General features: G+C 38.7%; 1 protein-coding gene across 1 annotated transcript; it reads left to right on the top strand.

The window, feature by feature from the left end:
* The first annotated feature begins 4,072 nt into the window (after nucleotides 1–4,072).
* LOC104900901 (fumarylacetoacetase) lies at nucleotides 4,073–17,152 on the top strand. Its single transcript, XM_010688433.3, has 14 exons — nucleotides 4,073–4,526; nucleotides 12,851–12,929; nucleotides 13,084–13,142; nucleotides 13,238–13,362; nucleotides 13,442–13,516; nucleotides 13,856–13,931; nucleotides 14,128–14,227; nucleotides 14,339–14,398; nucleotides 14,486–14,556; nucleotides 14,744–14,806; nucleotides 14,954–15,015; nucleotides 15,484–15,580; nucleotides 15,693–15,818; nucleotides 16,882–17,152. Exons 1-14 carry the CDS (start codon nucleotides 4,323–4,325, stop codon nucleotides 16,942–16,944), a joined length of 1,260 nt encoding a protein of 419 aa, XP_010686735.1. The 5' UTR covers nucleotides 4,073–4,322; the 3' UTR covers nucleotides 16,945–17,152.
* The last annotated feature ends 1,579 nt before the right edge of the window (nucleotides 17,153–18,731 follow it).

Genomic DNA, 18,731 nt, shown 5'->3' with positions numbered 1-18,731 from the left:
CCAAATTGATTCGATATTTTTTTGTTTCCATAATACTGTTATTCATATTCAGATTTCCTTTGATTCCATAATTTATGCGAAAATCTCTCAATTAAGATCGTGATTGATATTTTTTTTTTCCTAATTTTCACGTGCAACTTGCTTGACACACATGACGTTATTCCAATAAACGTTTCCTTAATTATGTAGATCACATATATTTAAATCCTTGATTGACGCCAATTACATATTCTTTGAACCGTGTGACACGTGGACACCCTCATTGAGCTCGAAAAAAATACTGAACAAAGGAGCATGCCACGTCATGCCACGTAGGATTGAAATCGATAACAGAACGACATGTGGCATCAAGGATCCTACTTTAAATATATATATAGATTATTCCAAACCATGTCTTGGGGCCTTCTAACATGGTTATGTTTCCCCTTGTGTCTTATATGATGTCACCTGACTCGTAATAATTGCAAATGACTTTCCTTACATCCTAATTTAGTTTTGACGCCTAATCTCTGAAGGATTCTAGAGGTAAGTCTTGTAAGTTGTAACCTCAATTGTGTAGGCTTGGAACTTATTTTGAGTTGATATACGTGCTTTTAATGAATTCACGGTGATTTTGCTGGGGTTTCTCTTGGGAGTTAGAAATACTAACTCCAATATTAGTGTGAATTTTAGATTTTCATGCTTTTCTTTTGAGGAGTGTTTTTCGATATATTTTTTACTCCAACATGTACATAGTAACATGTTTTTATCTGATGTTATGAAGCCTATATTTTAATTCAAATATTTCTCCTATAACTTCGTATATTTTCATCATTATGCCATGGAAAGGTCGTGTATATGATATATAATAGCCTTTAAGGACTATTCTATACTCGGCGTTGCTTCTTATTCCACAACCCATAACCCCCAGTCTGGTGGAGTTTTTTTGTATTTAGGTTTAGATGATGTTGCTGCATAGGTTGTGCCGATGCGTTTATTTATATTTTAACATCTCCATAGTCTTACTATTAAAATGACCATATATATAAGTCTTTTTCCACTTAGTGTATTACTAAATAACAACATATAAACGAGTACAAATTGCAAGCATATAAACCTTGGTGTCTCACACACACACACACACACACACACACACACACACACACACACACACACACACACAACACACACAACACACACAACACACAACACACACACACACACACACACACACACACACACACACACACACACACACACACACACACACACACACACACACACACACACACACACACACACATATATAAGTGGAAAATGGAGTTGTTAGAAAAAAAGAATGGAGGAAAATGTTTATATAGAAAGATGAAAAACTCATTTCCATCTTAATTTCTTTTTTAAATCCCTTATCTAACCAAAAACAAAAAAAAAATGGAGAAAATCCTTAATTCCAAGGTACGAACGAGAAGAAGCTAAATCGCTTACATTAGCGATAAAATGACTTAGTAATATTGTGCACTAGAAAAAATAGCTCAGTGTCTTCATTCATATAGTCATATTATCTAAACTTGAAAAGTTTCTCTAAATTTCTTTTTAAAAATTTAAAATTAGCACCTTCAATTTTCATATGATAGACCTTTAAATGAGATGTTAACTTAACTAATTTATCTAAGCAACAATACATACAATCTGTTGTATAATATGAGCACTATAAGAGGGGGGGTGAATTATAGTGAGAGAATAAGTACTACTTTTTGCGGAATTAAAAGTAAACTTGGGAACAAACAATGGGAACACGAGAGATTTTACGAGGAAAAACTTCCTAGGCCTAGTAGTAGGAAGAAACAACTTCGACCACAAGGGATTTTAAACAACTTTCCACTATAATAGGCCAAAACAACTCTGATTACAACCTATTACTTTTCTCTCGATTCTCAACTTAAGTCACTCAACTCAAGTTCCCAACGACAGTTCCCAACAACTGACGTTTTCTCTCAAACTTCACTCGAAGTTCCTTTCTCTTTCTCGCTCTTTTTCTTGTTTCACTCAAAGCTTTCTCACACTTACAAGAGTTCACTCAAACCCTTTTTCTCAAAAATACACTTTGAAAACAATGGAAGAGTAATAAAAACTCGATTAATGTAAGTATGAATTCTCTTAAGGAAAGGCACTGACACTTTAGATAACTTAAGACAAATTAACTAAGTCAGACACACTTTTACTCAAATGAATTAGGCGCCTATTTATAGACCATTAAGACAAGACATGATTTCCACTAACTTAGACCATTATCACATGTTCTTCATGATGTTTAATTAATTAATTAAATTAAATTAATTATTCCATGTCATGTAAAGCATCCACTAATCCACCACTTCACTTCATAGAAGCAGTAACATATTACGTGGTTTTGCAAACTTGGAGAATAATTAATCTTATTTAATTTAATTAAATACTTGGAGAATAATTAACTTAAGCCACTAAATCCACTAACTACATAAACATGTAGCAGTAAACCTTAGGCGTGTAATCTAGAATTTAGGAAATAAATAAATAAAAATCCTTTAGCTAGTTTTTAGGAAAAAATATCTTTTTCAATATCTTTTATAAAAACCGGAAAACAGTTTTTGTATTTCAAAATATCCGAAACATTTTAAAAACTGGAAATAATATATTTTCGAAAACTAAATCTTTTAAATAAAATATAAAAGATAAATATATTTTAAAAAGATAAGATTTGAAAATCAGTTATTTTTAAAATCAGAAAATCTATTTAAAGTCTTTTCCTAACAAACTTAAACTAACTTCCTAAAATTATGGATCTTAGTCAAAATATCCCTAAAAACTCTAACAACTATATTGGGCACACAATTATCTTAGGCGCACAATATTTAGTCACTTAGAAGTTCCTAATTAAATTAGTTTTAAGTCTTGTTTCCTAATTATTAAGTCTTGTTCCTATAGTGCCAGGTCTGTTCCTTTCATGGAACAGAACCAAGTTCCTTTGAGAATTCACCACGAACTTAATAAAGCTATTACTCAACCTTAACAAGAAGATTAATAAATACCCTAATGTATTCTAATCTTCATTCCATGCTTGATTCTTCAATTTCTCGAACATCTTTACTTCGATCTTGATTAATTCTCCGCTTTAATCTTCAATCAAGTATTCTCTTAGCTCGAGCATGAATTACCTTGCAATCAACATAAATAAAATATACTATGTCTTTTGTAGTTAGGTCATCTTCAAAACTTAAGGGTCAACACAATCTCTTTTGAATTTTTTGTTTTTTGATTAAAGCAAAAAAATATTTACCCACAAAAAACTAAAAATAAGAGAAGGATCCCCTACTTAGCCTAAACTATAGTTCATACCAAAATTATGGATCATTTGTTACAATATTACATAACTAGCAGATTCAGCAGGCGATGCATGTCTGATTTTTTTTTTGTCAAACATAAATTCTAGCCTTTTTGGCATAAACAGAGGTAAATTTTGGACATAACTACATAAGATATCTTTTTCGCTAAATTTCGTAGGTTAAGCCTCTATCATTTAACCATTCTTTTATTAATTTTTTAAACTTATATTCTTTCTTTCAAGTTTTTAAATTAAACTTGATGAGCGATAAAAGAATGTTTAGTAAATTATTGTAGGATTTCTTATGTTTTATGAACATTGTCTTTTGTGTTAAAATAATCATTTAACTTTTTTAATTGGTTGAATTTTCCATTGTGTTTGTGAATTGATTGATAAGATAATTTAATTAATGTAATATCCTTTTTTCTTTTTTAAGCATAAATGTACTAAATCTTATAATCAATGTTTTTCTGGTGGTTTAATTATAACTTGATTGCCTTTACTATTTAAGTTAATTTTTTAATACTATATTTGAGTTTAACTTTGTTTTGTCTATGTTTTTTTTGTTGCCCACTCGATTTACCGGAACTTTGCTTTGACTACATTAGAGAATTTCTACATACGATGAAGCTCGAACTAAAAACTTTACTTAAACAACATCAGGCTCCTTAGCGCTTGAACCAACTCTTGTTCGATAATGTATTAATGTCTCTGTTTAAATACATCAAACTCGGCTGTAAAAATGCGACCAACAAAAAGTCCAAAACTATCGATCAAAATCTACTGAAAATTCTACCAATCTTCTAATAAATCCACCAACAACCTCACTTGTTTTGCTTCATTGTTAATTTGTTATACGAATATACTCCTTTTATTTCTACATTTCCGCCATTTTTAGGTACCAACATTTACTACGTTACTTTACTCTGCTCACTCTCTTTGCTCTTCCACCCTTCAATTTCTCTCTCCTTCGCCGGAAAAAATGGCGATGAAATCTTTCGTCGAAGTTTCGGCGGAATCTCACTTCCCTCTCCAGAACCTTCCTTACGGAGTTTTCAAGCCGGAATCCGGTTCACTTCCTCGACCGGGAGTTGCTATTGGCGAATTTGTCCTTGACCTTTCTGAAATTTCTTCCGCCGGTTTATTCTCCGGTCCAATTCTCAACGGTTCTGATTGCTTCAATCAGGTCCTCTCTCTCTCACATCTTTCTCCCTGCTACTGAAAAATATTGTTCGTTTATGACTTTATGTGCTGCAATTTTTTGTTAGATATAAATTAGAGCAAAAATTATTAAAAGAGATTGTCTAAATTTAATATAAAACTAGACATGGTCACTAAACTCGTTGCCGAAAGAAATTAACCTAGTCACTATTGGACTTGTTTCTGCCTAGAAACTAGTCAAAAGAGTAATAGGTTTAAGGTGAGAGTCAAATCCCGAGTTAGGTTAGAATCCCGAGTCTCGTAATCTCCAATCCTGCAAAACAAGGAAAAACTGGCCCGGGGGTGTTCCTAGGAAAGCCCCTCCGACGCTCAAGTCAGTTGAGATTGAGGTAGAGAGAGAAAGTAATCCAGTCTAGAGAGAGATGTTCTGGTTTTGTTAGGTGAGAATTGAATACCTTTGACTGATGAGACAACCTCTATTTATAGAGGATAGGACCTCCAATAAATGAGGGGATTATAGTCAGCTCCCAATAGAGAAGAATTGTGTTCTCTAGAGATAGGGATATTTTAGTAATTTCACCGAGCATGAGTTGGCCCATGAAGGGGCCCAAACAATTAGCCCCACGCACAACACGTGAGATAAAATTTTATGTAGATCATGTGTTGAGCGGAATTGTTGGAATTCTCTTCGCCATTTATCAAAAAACCATGAAGTACTTTTAGATCGACCGTGATAGATAGCCAAGGACTTGCTGGTATTATTATTTTTTTTTTTAGTGAATGGCCCTCGTGATAAATAAAACCGAGAAGCTCACGTAACTCACACGAGGACCGACATGGTGAAAGTGTTTGACCCGAGTAGGGTCGTTTAGACACCTGAAACAAAATGCACCAGAGTAGGTGAAAGGACGGACTCGGTATTTGTATTTCCCACATACTGCTAGACTTTGAGAAATTGTTCGAGAGATTGCAGAATGCCGGCTGAGCATTAATGTTACTGATATGTAAATGCTGACACTAGAGCATTATATTTCATCATCCATGTATAGCCATGTGTCACTAGAGCATGCCACTAATATCTTGAAGATATAAAAAATTGATGGTGCTGATGATGAATCTTCACATGCAAACAAACCGAGGTAGGTTGATTCTAGAGTACAGTAGCCTTAATTTCCATTAGCTAAAGTGATACCCATGAGGCCATGAGCTAATGGAAGTACTCCCGAGTGACATTTGATATTCTTGGCATGTCGGGAAATCATCAACCCTTCACCAGAGTACCCCGAGTAGCTTTATTTCTCGAGTACTTCGGTTTTATTAACTTCTTTTTTTTTTTTTTAGCTTTCCAACTCAACAGTTCAAGGATCATCCTCTAACCCGAGTGACAATTGATGAGGTCGAGGGACACCTATATTATAAATGTCAATTGACGTCCTAAGTGAATAGACGTAACTCACTCAACTAGGAAGGGGTTCAAGAGCCCTAGGAGGTCGAGGACAACTTTAATACCTAGCCTTTTTAGCCAAGTTATTAGAAAATATCACTCGGTTGTCAAATGGGTGCCTTTAAATAATACTTAGCCGTTTTTCGGCTAAGTTAATAGGACGCTCCTCTTATGGTCGGGAGGTACCAATGGAGGGGGTTTCTCGACTCGGGAGGCTAATGAGCCCCATGTTTCCCGAGGAGGTCACACGACGCTACTCGGATCCCGAGTAGGTCCAATTAACGATACTTAGCCGTTTTTCAGCTAAGTTAATAGGGCGCTCCTCTTATGACCGAGGAGGTGCCGATGAAGGAGTTTCTAGACTCGGGAGGGCTAATGAGCCCCATGTTTCCCGAGGTTGATGATGCCTTGAGTTAGCTATTCGACGCTAGTATTAACCAAGCTCGGGGGTCTCGCTTGTATAGGCCGAGGAGAGAGATCTCATGAATTCCCGAGCCCGAAGATTTGCAAAGAGGGTCTCATGCACCCGAGTCCAAGTAGGAGGATCTCATGCACCCGAGTTGAAGTAGGAGGATCTCATGCACCCGAGTCCAGGGGGGACTCTCGCGAACACTCGGGGAAGCCAATGCTTGGCTAACTTCCTCCCGAGTTGAGAAGGTAATTTTTCCCGACACACAAGTACGAGGCTAATGAGTCTAAACTTTTCCCGACTTGGTTATGATTGAACTTAGCTCATTATTTGGCTAAGTATGGGAGCCCCTTGGATTGACCAAGTAGGGGTACCTAACTCGGGGGCTAATGAGTCTCCATATGCAATCCCGAGTTGGTCTTGAATGAACTTAGCCATTATTTGGCTAAGTATGAGAGCCCCTTGGATTGACCAAGTAGGGGTACCCAACTCGGGGGCTGATGAGCCTCCATATGCAATTCCGAGTTGGTTATGATTGAACTTAGCTTATTATTTGGCTAAGTATGGGAGCCCCTTGGATTGACCAAGTAGGGGTACCCAACTCGGGGGCTAATGAGCCTCCATATGCAATCCCGAGTTGGCTATGATTGAACTTAGCTCATTATTTGGCTAAGTATGGGAGCCCCTTGGATTGACCAAGTAGGGGTACCCAACTCGGGGGTTAATGACCCCTCCCATGTAATCCAGAGTTGGTCATGAATGAACTTAGCCATTATTTGGCTAAGTATGAGGTTGATTTGTTTTGCACTTAGCTATTTTCGCTAAGTGATAGGGTACTCCTGGCATGGCCGAGGAGGTACCACGAAGTGTATGCTCGACTTGGGGGGTTAATGAGCTCCATGTTTCTCGAGGAGGTTTCACGACGCTACTCGAATCCCGAGTAGGTCCAATTATCGATACTTAGCCGTTTTTCGGGTAAGTTAATAGGACGCTCCTCTTATCACCGAGGAGGTCCGATGGATGAGTTTCTCGACTCGGGGGATAATGAGCCCATGTTTCCCGAGGAGGTTCATTTGTTTGCACTTAGCCATTTTTGCCAAGTGATAGGGTAAACCTGGCATGGCCGAGGAGGTACCGCGAGATGTATGCTCGACTCGGGGGAATAATGAGCTCCATGTTTCTCGAGGAGGTTTCACGACGCTACTCGAATCCTGAGTAGGTCCAATTATCGATACTTAGCCGTTTTTCGGGTAAGTTAATAGGACGCTCCTCTTATCACCGAGGAGGTGCCGATGGATGAGTTTCTCGACTCGGGGGGATAATGAGCCCATGTTTCCCGAGGAGGTTCATTTGTTTGCACTTAGCTATTTTTGCTAAGTGATAGGGTACTCCTGGCATGGCCGAGGAGGTACCGCGAGATGTATGCTCGACTCGGGGGGGGGGGGATAATGAGCCCCATGTTTCCCGAGGAGGTTGATTTGTTCGAACAATGACAGTCAGTCGGGGAGCTCCTCCCCGGCCGAGGGGATGCCATTGGAGAAGTTCTTGACTCGGGGGGATGACCAACTCCATCATCCCTCTATCGAATGGATTTATTGGACCAGCTGATGGGTTCAAGCAATTAGCCCCACGCTGGACGAACGGATAGGGTAGCCTCATTCCTTCCCGAAGCGATCGTCTAGCGGAGCCTGAAAAAGATTCCTGGTCTGGAGCACCATGTCGGTCCCGGGAGGGGGGGAAGGGTTTGAGATTTCGCCTTCTTTTGAGGTGCTCTGATGATCCCTAGTTGGGTGTTAAGCCCCCTGGCAAGGCCGGGAAGGATAATGCACCAGCTCGGGGGCCAATAAGCCCCCCATAGTAAACCCGAGTTGGGTGTTGAGATACTTAGCCAAATTTAGGCCAAGTGTTGAGCCCCCTGTTGAGGTCGAGAAGGGTAGTGCACCAACTCGGGGGCCAATGAGACCTCCATGATGATCCCGAGTCGGGTGTTGAGTTACTTAGCCAAATTTAGGCTAAGTGTTGAGCCCCCTGTTGAGGTCGAGAAGGGTAGTGCACCAACTCGGGGGCCAATGAGACCTCCATGATGATCCCGAGTCGGGTGTTGAGATACTTAGCCAAATTTAGGCTAAGTGTTGAGCCCCCTGTTGAGGTCGAGAAGGCTAGTGCACTAACTCGGGGGCAATGAGACCCCCATAGTAACCCCGAGTTGGGTGTTGAGATACTTCAAGCTGCCCGAGGAGGTCTCCTTCGTTGGAACGACGCTACTCGGATGCCGAGTAGGTCCTAATAATCGATACTTAGCCCTTTTTGGATAAGTTGGTTCAGCTTCTGATTAATGAGCGTTCACATTATGATGTTTGTTGGTGGACTCCTGGGAGGGAGCCTCTCCTTTTGCTTCCTTAATTTCTCGCCGATAGGCTTATGTGCCGCCGGCTCGACATTGAAGTGTCGAGTGATGGGTAATTCGTGATGATATCTAGGAAGAATTCTGAGCACCTGTTGAGGGCCCGAGTTGCATCTTTCTTATTTGTGCTTGTCGGATCCGAGGGGAGTCCCTTCACATTTTCTACGGGGATTTGTGATGTGAAATACCTTCTCGGTCCTTTTCTTCCCGAGCATCCTCCTTTCCGCTTTGAGTGGAGGCGGGTGGATTTAGAGGAAATTAGCTTCAGAGTTGAGGCTGTTCTGCTTATCCCGAGAGGTAGATTACTCATCCTCCTAATGAGCTGGCTCTTCCTGAGCGTCCTGTTCCGCTCTGCGCCTCCCATTTTCCTCAATGATGCGCCTGTCATCTGAGTTCTGGGTCCTTGGAGAGTTAGCCTGTCGGGACCTTTCTCCCCTCACTCGCTGCCCGTCCCGGTTAGGAACGTGAGTTTGAGGATCCTCCCTGCCTCGAGATTCTCCCCGAGTCAACTCTTTGTTTCCCCCTTGATTGAACTGAGGGATCCCGGCTACGAGTTCCTGCAGACTCCTTTGCATGATATCGTACAGCTGTCGGGCTATCCTTTCAATGTCGGCCATGGTAACTGTGACTGGGTCGTCCCGTGGTGCAGAGAGCTCGACATCGTGGGGGGCTGATCCCTCGTCGTCTAGGGCCAGGGATTCGACCAAGACAGGTTGTTGAGGTTGGAGGGGTGTGGGCTGGCGAGACAGTGAGCCTCGGGTGGTTTTCCTTCGGGGTGCCATGTTGCTCTCGGTACGTGACTTTGAGATGTAGTATCCCCACAGACGGCGCCAAACTGTTTCTGCCTAGAAACTAGTCAAAAGAGTAATAGGTTTAAGGTGAGAGTCAAATCCCGAGTTAGGTTAGAATCCCAAGACTCGTAATCTCCAATCCTGCAAAACAAGGAAAAACTGGCCTGGGGGTGTTCCCAGGAAAGCCCCTCCGACGCTCAAGTCAGTTGAGATTGAGGTAGAGAGAGAAAGTAATCCAGTCTAGAGAGAGATGCTCTGGTTTTGTTAGGTGAGAATTGAATACCTTTGACTGATGAGACAACCTCTATTTATAGAGGATAGGACCTCCAATAAATGAAGGCATTATAGTCAGCTCCCAATAGAGAAGAATTGTGTTCCCTAGAGATAGGGATATTTTAGTAATTGCATCGAGCATGAGTTGGCCCATGAAGGGGCCCAAACAGGACTAATTTTCTTTTTAATATTGGGCTTATCATTGTCTAATTTTAATTTAAAAGTAGGCGGTTTCTTAGAGCACAAACTCAAATTAGAGTAGAGTATTATGTGATGTCATTGTTATTGTGCTAAACTGCTAATTAGGAAAAATCAGTAGTAACTAGTCTTATAGGCACGCTATTGCGTGCGAAGTTGAAAGATATGAGTGGTAACTGTTTTTGCAGTTTGTTTTATCTAATTTTTTTTTTTAAACATAGAGGCTAGGTGTTCTAATTTTTTTAATTAGGGGTATATTAGTCAAAAAAGTTGGACACCAAAGTACTCAACGGCCTGGTTGGTTAGCGATACTAAATAGTGGTAATGGTAATGATACCTAGTGGAAATGAGTGAAGAAATTCCCATGTCAACATTCATGGTAAATCTACTTTATACCAAAACATCTATTCTTTTCCTAAAATTTTATTACAATCTATTAGGACTTGAAAATGTGGTATTGGGTGGTAATGAAAATTTATAAAGAAAAAAGCATATTTTGACATCAAGTTTCATTACCATGAATGTTATCATTGGAATGTCTCATAATTCACAAACTATTACCATTATCACAATTTAGTACCACTAACCAAACATGCCGTAAGAGTTTCCATATATAACAGAGATTAGGAAAATAACACTTACCATTTTCGGAAGCTTCGACTAATGCAACATTATTTTATTTGGCGTTGAGTTCAATCCATCTTTCTCCTGTCATTGATTTTTGTGCCTCGTCTATGTTATCACTATTTTAGAATGGAGGAAGTATATTAGTAGATAATATGAAAGAGTATTTAGGAATATAGTGGTTCCTCCATTTCTTTATAGTTGACTACTTGACTAGTTTATTTGATCGTGTGAATAGTGTGAGAGGTAAAAACGAGTCAACTAATAAGAAATGAAAGGAGTATGTTATTAGATCACATAAGAGATAATGTTTAGAAGACTATATTTGTTAAGAATTCGAGTTGTTTTTGGTCCATGAGATGTTGTTATAAATAGGATGCTTTTCATACTAATAAGTAATAACTAAGTTATCCAGTTCAATTTATTCGTGTTTTTTCATCAAAATCATGCGTAGTTGGCGTTTAGGTGTTAGATGATGTTTTTTCATCAAAATCATGCGTCGTTGGCGTTTAGGTGTTAGATGATGCTTTATAAACTGAAAAATGGGGTGAAAGGTTGTAATAGGATGATGTTCAGGAAACTGCAAAAAGGGGGGGTGGAGGAATAGTTAAAAAAGATAGATAGCAGTTTACCTGATTATTTTTTGGGGACATACTTTCGTTGCTTCCTACAAAGAATGTGGATGTTACAAGTCTATTGTCAAGGTGATGGAGGGATGTTTTCACCCCGATAACACACCTTGACTTTGAGGACACACATGTTGGTTGTCAGCATAATTTTTTCCCTATTGTCAGGATGTCTGCGAATAGCCTATTGGAAACATTACATAATTTTGAAAATGAAACGGCATTTAGTCTCTACCTAAGATATTTGAGAATAACATATTGGAAGCGTTACATAGATTTGAAATGTACACACATATTGATTCCAACTTCTGTCAGTAGCTCTGTGTTTGCGGTGTTTCCCCCAATTGGAACCTATGTATCTTGATGCCTGAATGAGTTTTCCCTTAAATAGTGGGGTTAAAGAAGTTGAAGTTCATGCTAATGTGATTAATCCCATTAAGGTGCCTTGGGCTGTTTTTAATTGTCATTCATTAGAGTGTTGAAGCTCGATATCAATCTTGATCTTGAAGTTACTTTGTCCTTGTTCTTGGCAAACTGAAAGGAATTCCATCTCGCTAAAGATTTTTGCGATCTTGATGACTATGACTAGGCTAATTTTGAGTTGTCCATACCTTGAACACCGGGTTGTGGATAGTAATTGGAACCCTGCTGATCTCATTATTATTTCATCACATTCTCTCTGTAGATTATCTATAGATATTCCGGATCTGTATGGGGACGAGAGGAGCAATCTTGATGCTTTAAATTTGAATTATCCAGTGTACTGAAGCGTTGGCATTGAGCTACACCATCACAGATTTACGTGATCTAATTGAAGCTAAAATTGGTCTTTATAGCTATATGGATACAACGGAGAGTTTTTGTGAGGCTATAAATATCTTCTGAGCTCGTCGTCTAATGTTCAGTGTTTGTCTTTAGCCATGAGTGTGTAGAGGCTTTGGATGAATGTGAATTGCAGATTGTGCCGTCTGTCTTTGTAACTTGAAGAATTTGCAGCTTGATTGTAAAGGCTATTGTAAGCGAAATACAAATATTGGTGCAACTGCTTAATGTGCATCTGCTGTAAAAACACTTACTTTTCCAGACGGAAATGCACACCCTGCCAATGAAAATTGAAAAGTATTGAGCCAAATTCACTTTTATTTGCTTTCTCGATTATTATTTGGAAGTGTAATCTTTAGTGGGATTTGTGAAGGAGTGTTGATTATTTTGGATTTATCGAAGTTCCCATAGGAAAATAAGTGGAACTATCAATTGTCTTGGTGTCTATGGCCATTGACAATATGTGTGCTATGTTATTATATTTGCAGCATTTGAGCTGATTGAAATTAAAATTTGTCATTTCTCAGATATTCAGTAAAATTCTGTTTATTGAAGTATTTCTCAACTATCATCAAATATAAAGATATTCTGCTGATATGCACTACATCTTGATGTCGTCTAAAACCTCATGTCCGAATGTTACATGCAAATACCGTGTCAACAATCAATTTCTTCAGTCCACTGCTATCAATGCTAGTCTAGCTTTCAAGAAAATTTTCTGAACAGCTCCTAATCTAGTGATTTTGCTATGAAAGCAGCCCACACTTAATAAATTTCTGGAAATGGGTCGTCCTGCATGGAAGGAAGCACGTGCCACAATTCAGAAGCTACTATCTGGTATATATGATTGCTATGCTTGTTTCATCTACGCCTATTCGATCAATGTATATTGAGGCCTAACTTTATCAACATCAAGGACAATTGCCGCATGTTGTATGCCAATAATTTATCTATTGAGCGAAATGTGTTTTTGACTTTTATTTTGCCACAGAAAGCGAGCCAACATTGCGTGACAACACAAACTTGAAGCAGAAAGCGCTGATCCCTATGGTACACTGCTCTTGTGACATAGCATTTTTGAGATTGACTGATAATGGTTGTTGTCTCGTATAAACTTTTTAAATATTTTGAGCCCTTTTGTTTAGAGCAAGGTGGAGATGCTTGTCCCTATGACCATTGGAGACTATACGGACTTCTTCTCATCTATGCATCATGCGAAGAATTGTGGGATCATGTTCCGAGGCCCAGAGAATGCAATTAATTTGAATTGGTATGACATGTGTAGTATACCTGAAGAAATGCTGGATTAAAGTTGTACATATGATGATGGTTGGATAACTATTGCACAGGTACTATCTTCCTATTGCATATCATGGGCGTGCATCGTCTGTTGTCATCTCTGGAACGGATATTGTGAGACCAAGGTCTGATTTAAGTTGTATCTCAGCTCATTTTCTTCTTATGTATTGATCTGCCGATAGCTGAAGTAATAGATTTTGCTGCACAAAAAAGTCTCTTAATTATTACTAGGATATCTGTGAAATGTGGTACTTAAACTTGTTCCATTTCGCTCATAAGTTCCATGTTGATTTGCATTCTCAATACGAGCTAATTTCTCGCATTTGTTGCAACATCCCATTATAAGCTAGCAGCACATTTTGAATGAGCTCCTCCTCTCTTATGCATCTTTCCCTATAGCTTCATGAAATTTCATAAATATCTTTTCAATATTTTCAAACTCATCATTATGTTTTCTTTGGCAGGGGGCAGGGACCTCCGTCTGGCAACTCCCCCCCTTACTTTGGGCCTTCCCGGAAGTTGGATTTTGAGCTAGAAATGGTATAAACTGTCACTCCCATCTCCAATTTTTCCTAAATGATGTTGCCAGAAATATAACAATGTACATAGTGATACCAATTCTACTACGGAGTCCCTTTTGGCTGTGAAGTGGCGGAAAATTTTTACTCCTTGTTTCCCTGTCTACAAAATGCTAATTTATATTTCTTGGCCTATGTGCATTTTCGTGATGCTGCAGGCTGCTGTAGTTGGTCCAGGAAATGAACTGGGGAAACCTATTGATGTCAATAATGCTGCTGATCACATCTTTGGGCTTGTTCTGTTGAATGACTGGAGTGGTAAATCTCTATTTGCCTAACTTTAGTTTTTATGGATTATTTTTATCTACCAAAACGCTTTATTATGTCAATTTGGAATATTCTTTAACCACTAGAAAATGGTTTTCGCAGCTAGAGACATTCAAGGTTGGGAATACGTTCCTCTTGGACCTTTCCTAGGGAAGAGTTTTGGTATGTTTTTTTTTTTTTTTTTGTAATAGTTCGTTAGTCTTTGACTTTGCGTTTTTGGAATTAATGGAACATTTCTGTTTTTCTTAGGTACGACTATCTCGCCATGGATTGTAACTCTAGATGCTCTTGGGCCTTTTGCTTGTGATGCCCCGAAACAGGTACCTGATGATTTGGCCATTTGGTCTGTGGAAAAGTTTGAATTAAGTAGCTAGATCTGAGGAAGATGTGTAGATTATTTGCCATCAGGCATCTAAATTTACATGTTCTTTTTGCCTTCAAATTGAGCTTGTGTCAAATTTCCATGAAAAAGTTGATTGTTTTGATACAGCTGCTCTGTAATTGTAGGACCCACCTCCGATGCCATATCTGACTGAGAAGACATCCAATAATTATGATATACAATTGGAGGTAAGATGTAGGTGCTGTTTATTTTTTTTTCATTGTGACATTAATCCAATCCTCAGTTCTGCAGTATCCTTACATTGTCCTGATAAATACTTGGTATTGGGCTCTTTTACATTCAATTATGGTGACATCATACTTTCATATTGTAAGGTTCAACTCAAACCTGCTGGGCAGGATCCCTGTGTAGTGACCAAGAGCAATTTCAGGCATCTGTAAGTTTATTTTGATCAATTCTTAATAATTCCTAAAGGTTCTTAATATTTTTACGGAAGAATCTACAGCACCAAAGGTCGCCCTTCTTAAAGAAGCTGGTAAATATAAAAAATGAATAATATGATTTTATAGTCAAGCAAACTTCTTAAGGTGACTCCATTTTAACATGCACTATGGTGTACTGATTGGCTAGTCTGGAATTAGCTATTGCTTATGCTATAAATCATGCTATTTACAACAGGAAAGGCATATGACGAATGCAGATTATGCGATTTGTTTATTTTTTCAACACTTTATAGCTAATGGAAGGCAGTTCAATATATCTACGGTTGCTATCCAATTTTAGCTGTCTACTAATTAACCACATTGTTTTTTCTTGCTACTATGCATGGTATTCTTCAAAACCGATAGTACTTCCTTGACCTGATTCTCTTGTTCTTGCAACTTATTTCCACTTTTTGGTTCAGATACTGGACAGTGACTCAACAACTTGCTCATCATACAATTAATGGTTGCAATTTAAGACCTGGTGATCTCCTTGGGACTGGAACAATAAGTGGTCCAGTAAGTGATTGTTATGGCATGATTGTAAACAGCTTTCTAGGAGGTGGAACATGATGCTGGTAGTTTTACCAAATGGCTGATTTTTTTTTTATTTTGCTTGATTTGCTGACAGGAGCCTGATTCTCTTGGATGTTTGTTGGAGCAAACTTGGAATGGACAAAAGCCACTTTCTTTGAATGGAACATCAAGGACATTCTTAGAAGATGGAGATGAGGTCATCTTTACTGGTGTTTGCAAGGTGATTTACCTCTACAGTTTGCATAGCTCTGAAAACTTCAAATTTGATAGGAAAAATCTTGAAATTGTACACTTGTGGAGGTCATTTCATGTCAATATCATCTTTCGGTGTCTTGACACATACTCCATCGGTCCCAACGCGTGAACCATTTCGTTTGGCACATAGTTTATAAAAGATGTGTGCGCCAAAAAAGTAGATAGTGGGGTTCAAAGTAAAAAACTAGCGAATATTATATTCATATTAATTTACGGGAGATGGTGGGTTTTAGTTAGAACTGAATTCTAATAAGTGGAGCCAATTTATTTAGAAACACGGATAAAGTATTGTGAGACAAGTGACAACTTTAAAGGAAAGTGGTAAAAGTATTGCAAGACAGAGAGAGTATGTTCTCGACAATGCACAGAAATGCATGCATAGTCGTTTGATTGTAACTTACTAGTTTTAAGTGCAAGAGTAAATATTTTGTACTCTAAGACCAATATCAGGAACTTTCAAAACCTTTTCTAGAAGTATCGGATGTTTTGGGAAGCTTAGTCACGTATAGTTGGGAGCTTGATGATGGGCAGTGTAGATTGGAGTCACACCGGAAGTCTGATGTTAAGAGTATATGCTCCCCATCTGTGATGCTGTATGTTACTTGGACATTCCTAATTAGCTGCTCACTGATGCTAAGGATTTGTTCTGTAAACCTTGTAAAAAAAAAGGATTAGGAAAAATAAGTAGATAAAAGACGTAAAAATAATAATCAAATAATAGTAATATTTGTAGAATGTATCAACTTCCAAGATAATTTTACAACTAAAATAACTACATTCTAGTTATAATTAAGGCTAATAAGTTCAGACTTCAGATAAAAGAATTAAGATGAAAAAAAACAGTCACTTAACAAGTATTCACCATTTGGATTTTCCATTTTCCATGAGATCTGAGCTATGAAGGGCTTGATAACACATCCATACCAATTTGCGTATTTGGGGTTAAATGAAGAGTCGGCATACTATCATAGCTTATCTATCTTCACTTGTTATTGGAAGAAATATTAACTTTGGAGGTCTCTGTGCAGGGAAATGGGTACAACGTCGGATTCGGAACATGCTCGGGGAAGATTTTGCCATCACCTCAATAAGGCCCTCGCCCCTCTGTTGTATGATGCACTAGTGAATAGTATTACCTAAAATAAGTATTCCTTGTGTTCAAAATATCAGCTCTGCGTTTGAAACTGATCATTATTCTTTCTCCCAGGCTGATTACACAATTAAATTCACTATCTATCTGTATTGACATTTTTATATCTTTGTAATTATGTTAGCACTTACTATTCCTCATGCTTCAAATCCTGATGTGCAATGATGTCTTGTATCTGTTTTTAATAGTTAGATAAAGAAGCCTATATAGTCTCATCTTTAATTTTGTGGTAATTTATGGTCCCTACATAATTACCATTTACCAAGGAGTATGTGCTGAATGAGAACATCTTACAGTAGCTTCTTATGCGACCTTAAACTCATACTAAAACTTGCGTAGTGAAGTACTTTTTTTTTATCCGTATAAACTACGAAGGTAATGTTGGGTATATGACTTATATGAAGCTCATGGGGTGTATGAGTGGAGATTGGTTGCGTAGAAGAAGAAATGCGTCAAACGGAGTAAAGGGGTAGTCGCCCGATCCCGATCGGGTCGGGCAAGGGTGCCCGATCGGGCCCGCAACCGAACATGAATGCTGAGTTGTTTGGGAGATTACGAGGCTTCGCCCGATGGCTTTGGGCCATCTCGCCCGATCGGGCGGAGGACTGAACTACGAGTCGGGCGTCCTCGCCCGATCGGGCCCGCAGCAATGCAGAGGCAGAAGTGAAGCAGTGGCTCGCCCGATGACATCGGGCCTTCACGCCCGATCGGGCCCGAGAGCAGTTCTCGTTGGCGTTAAGTCGCCCGATCGGGCGGGTCTCGCCCGACCTGATCGGGCGAGGCTGTTTTGACGCGGGTTTGAGTTCAGGAAACGCGTTTACTTAGTAGGGGTATAAATAGGTGCCCTAATTACGGGATTAATGTATTCTTCATCATTAAAACACATTTAGAGAGAGAAAAGGCTATAGAGAGAGATCTTGAGCACTTTTTGTAATCTTTCTTGAACGTTCATCGATTCCTAGTGCATATTCGTGGTTTTTCTCCCAGTTCTTGGGTTTCCACGTAAAAAGTTTCTGGTGTGATTTTCCTGCTTTCTTATTTGATATTCTATATTTGTTTGCTATTATTCTATGATTGATAGTCAATAGGACTTACAAGTGGTATCAAGAGCTAGGTTTGATTATTGTCTAGATCTAGAATAATTAACAATGGAGGATTCAAAGATTAGAATTGAGAAGTTTGATGGGACAGATTTTGGATATTGGAAGATGCAGATAGAGGACATCTTATATCAGAAAAATCTGTATCAACCTTTGACTGATAAGCCTGCTGACATGGAAGAGGCTAACTGGAAGGTACTGGATAGGCAGGCACTAGGGGTGAAAGTTATTTGGATAAAATCCAAAATCTAATCCAATCCAATCCAAATTAGTAATTCGGATCGGATTCGAACTGTGTTCGGATTGGATTCAGATTGAGAATTTTTGAAAAATTGGATTTTCGGATCGGATTGGATTGAGGGTAATTGAATCCAAAAATCCAATATAACCGAATAGTAATATGCCTTGTATTATGTATCTGGACTGGGCTTAAGTGCTTAACTGTTTTTTTATTATAAAAAAACCTACTCCATAGTCCAATACACATAGAACTTCAATCCTTCCCCTAAAGCACTAACTGCACTTAATTCCTCATTTCCTAAATCTACTAGGCTGCTGTTGTGCTTAATTTATTTCATCGAAAAATTAAAGTTTTAAAAAAATCGGATTTTCAGATCGGATCCAATCT

Source organism: Beta vulgaris, chromosome 8 (genome assembly GCF_026745355.1).
Source record: "Beta vulgaris subsp. vulgaris cultivar EL10 chromosome 8, EL10.2, whole genome shotgun sequence".
Lineage (NCBI taxonomy): Eukaryota > Viridiplantae > Streptophyta > Magnoliopsida > Caryophyllales > Amaranthaceae > Beta > Beta vulgaris.
Note: the sequence above shows the minus strand (reverse complement) of the source record. Positions and strands in the feature narration are given on the sequence as shown.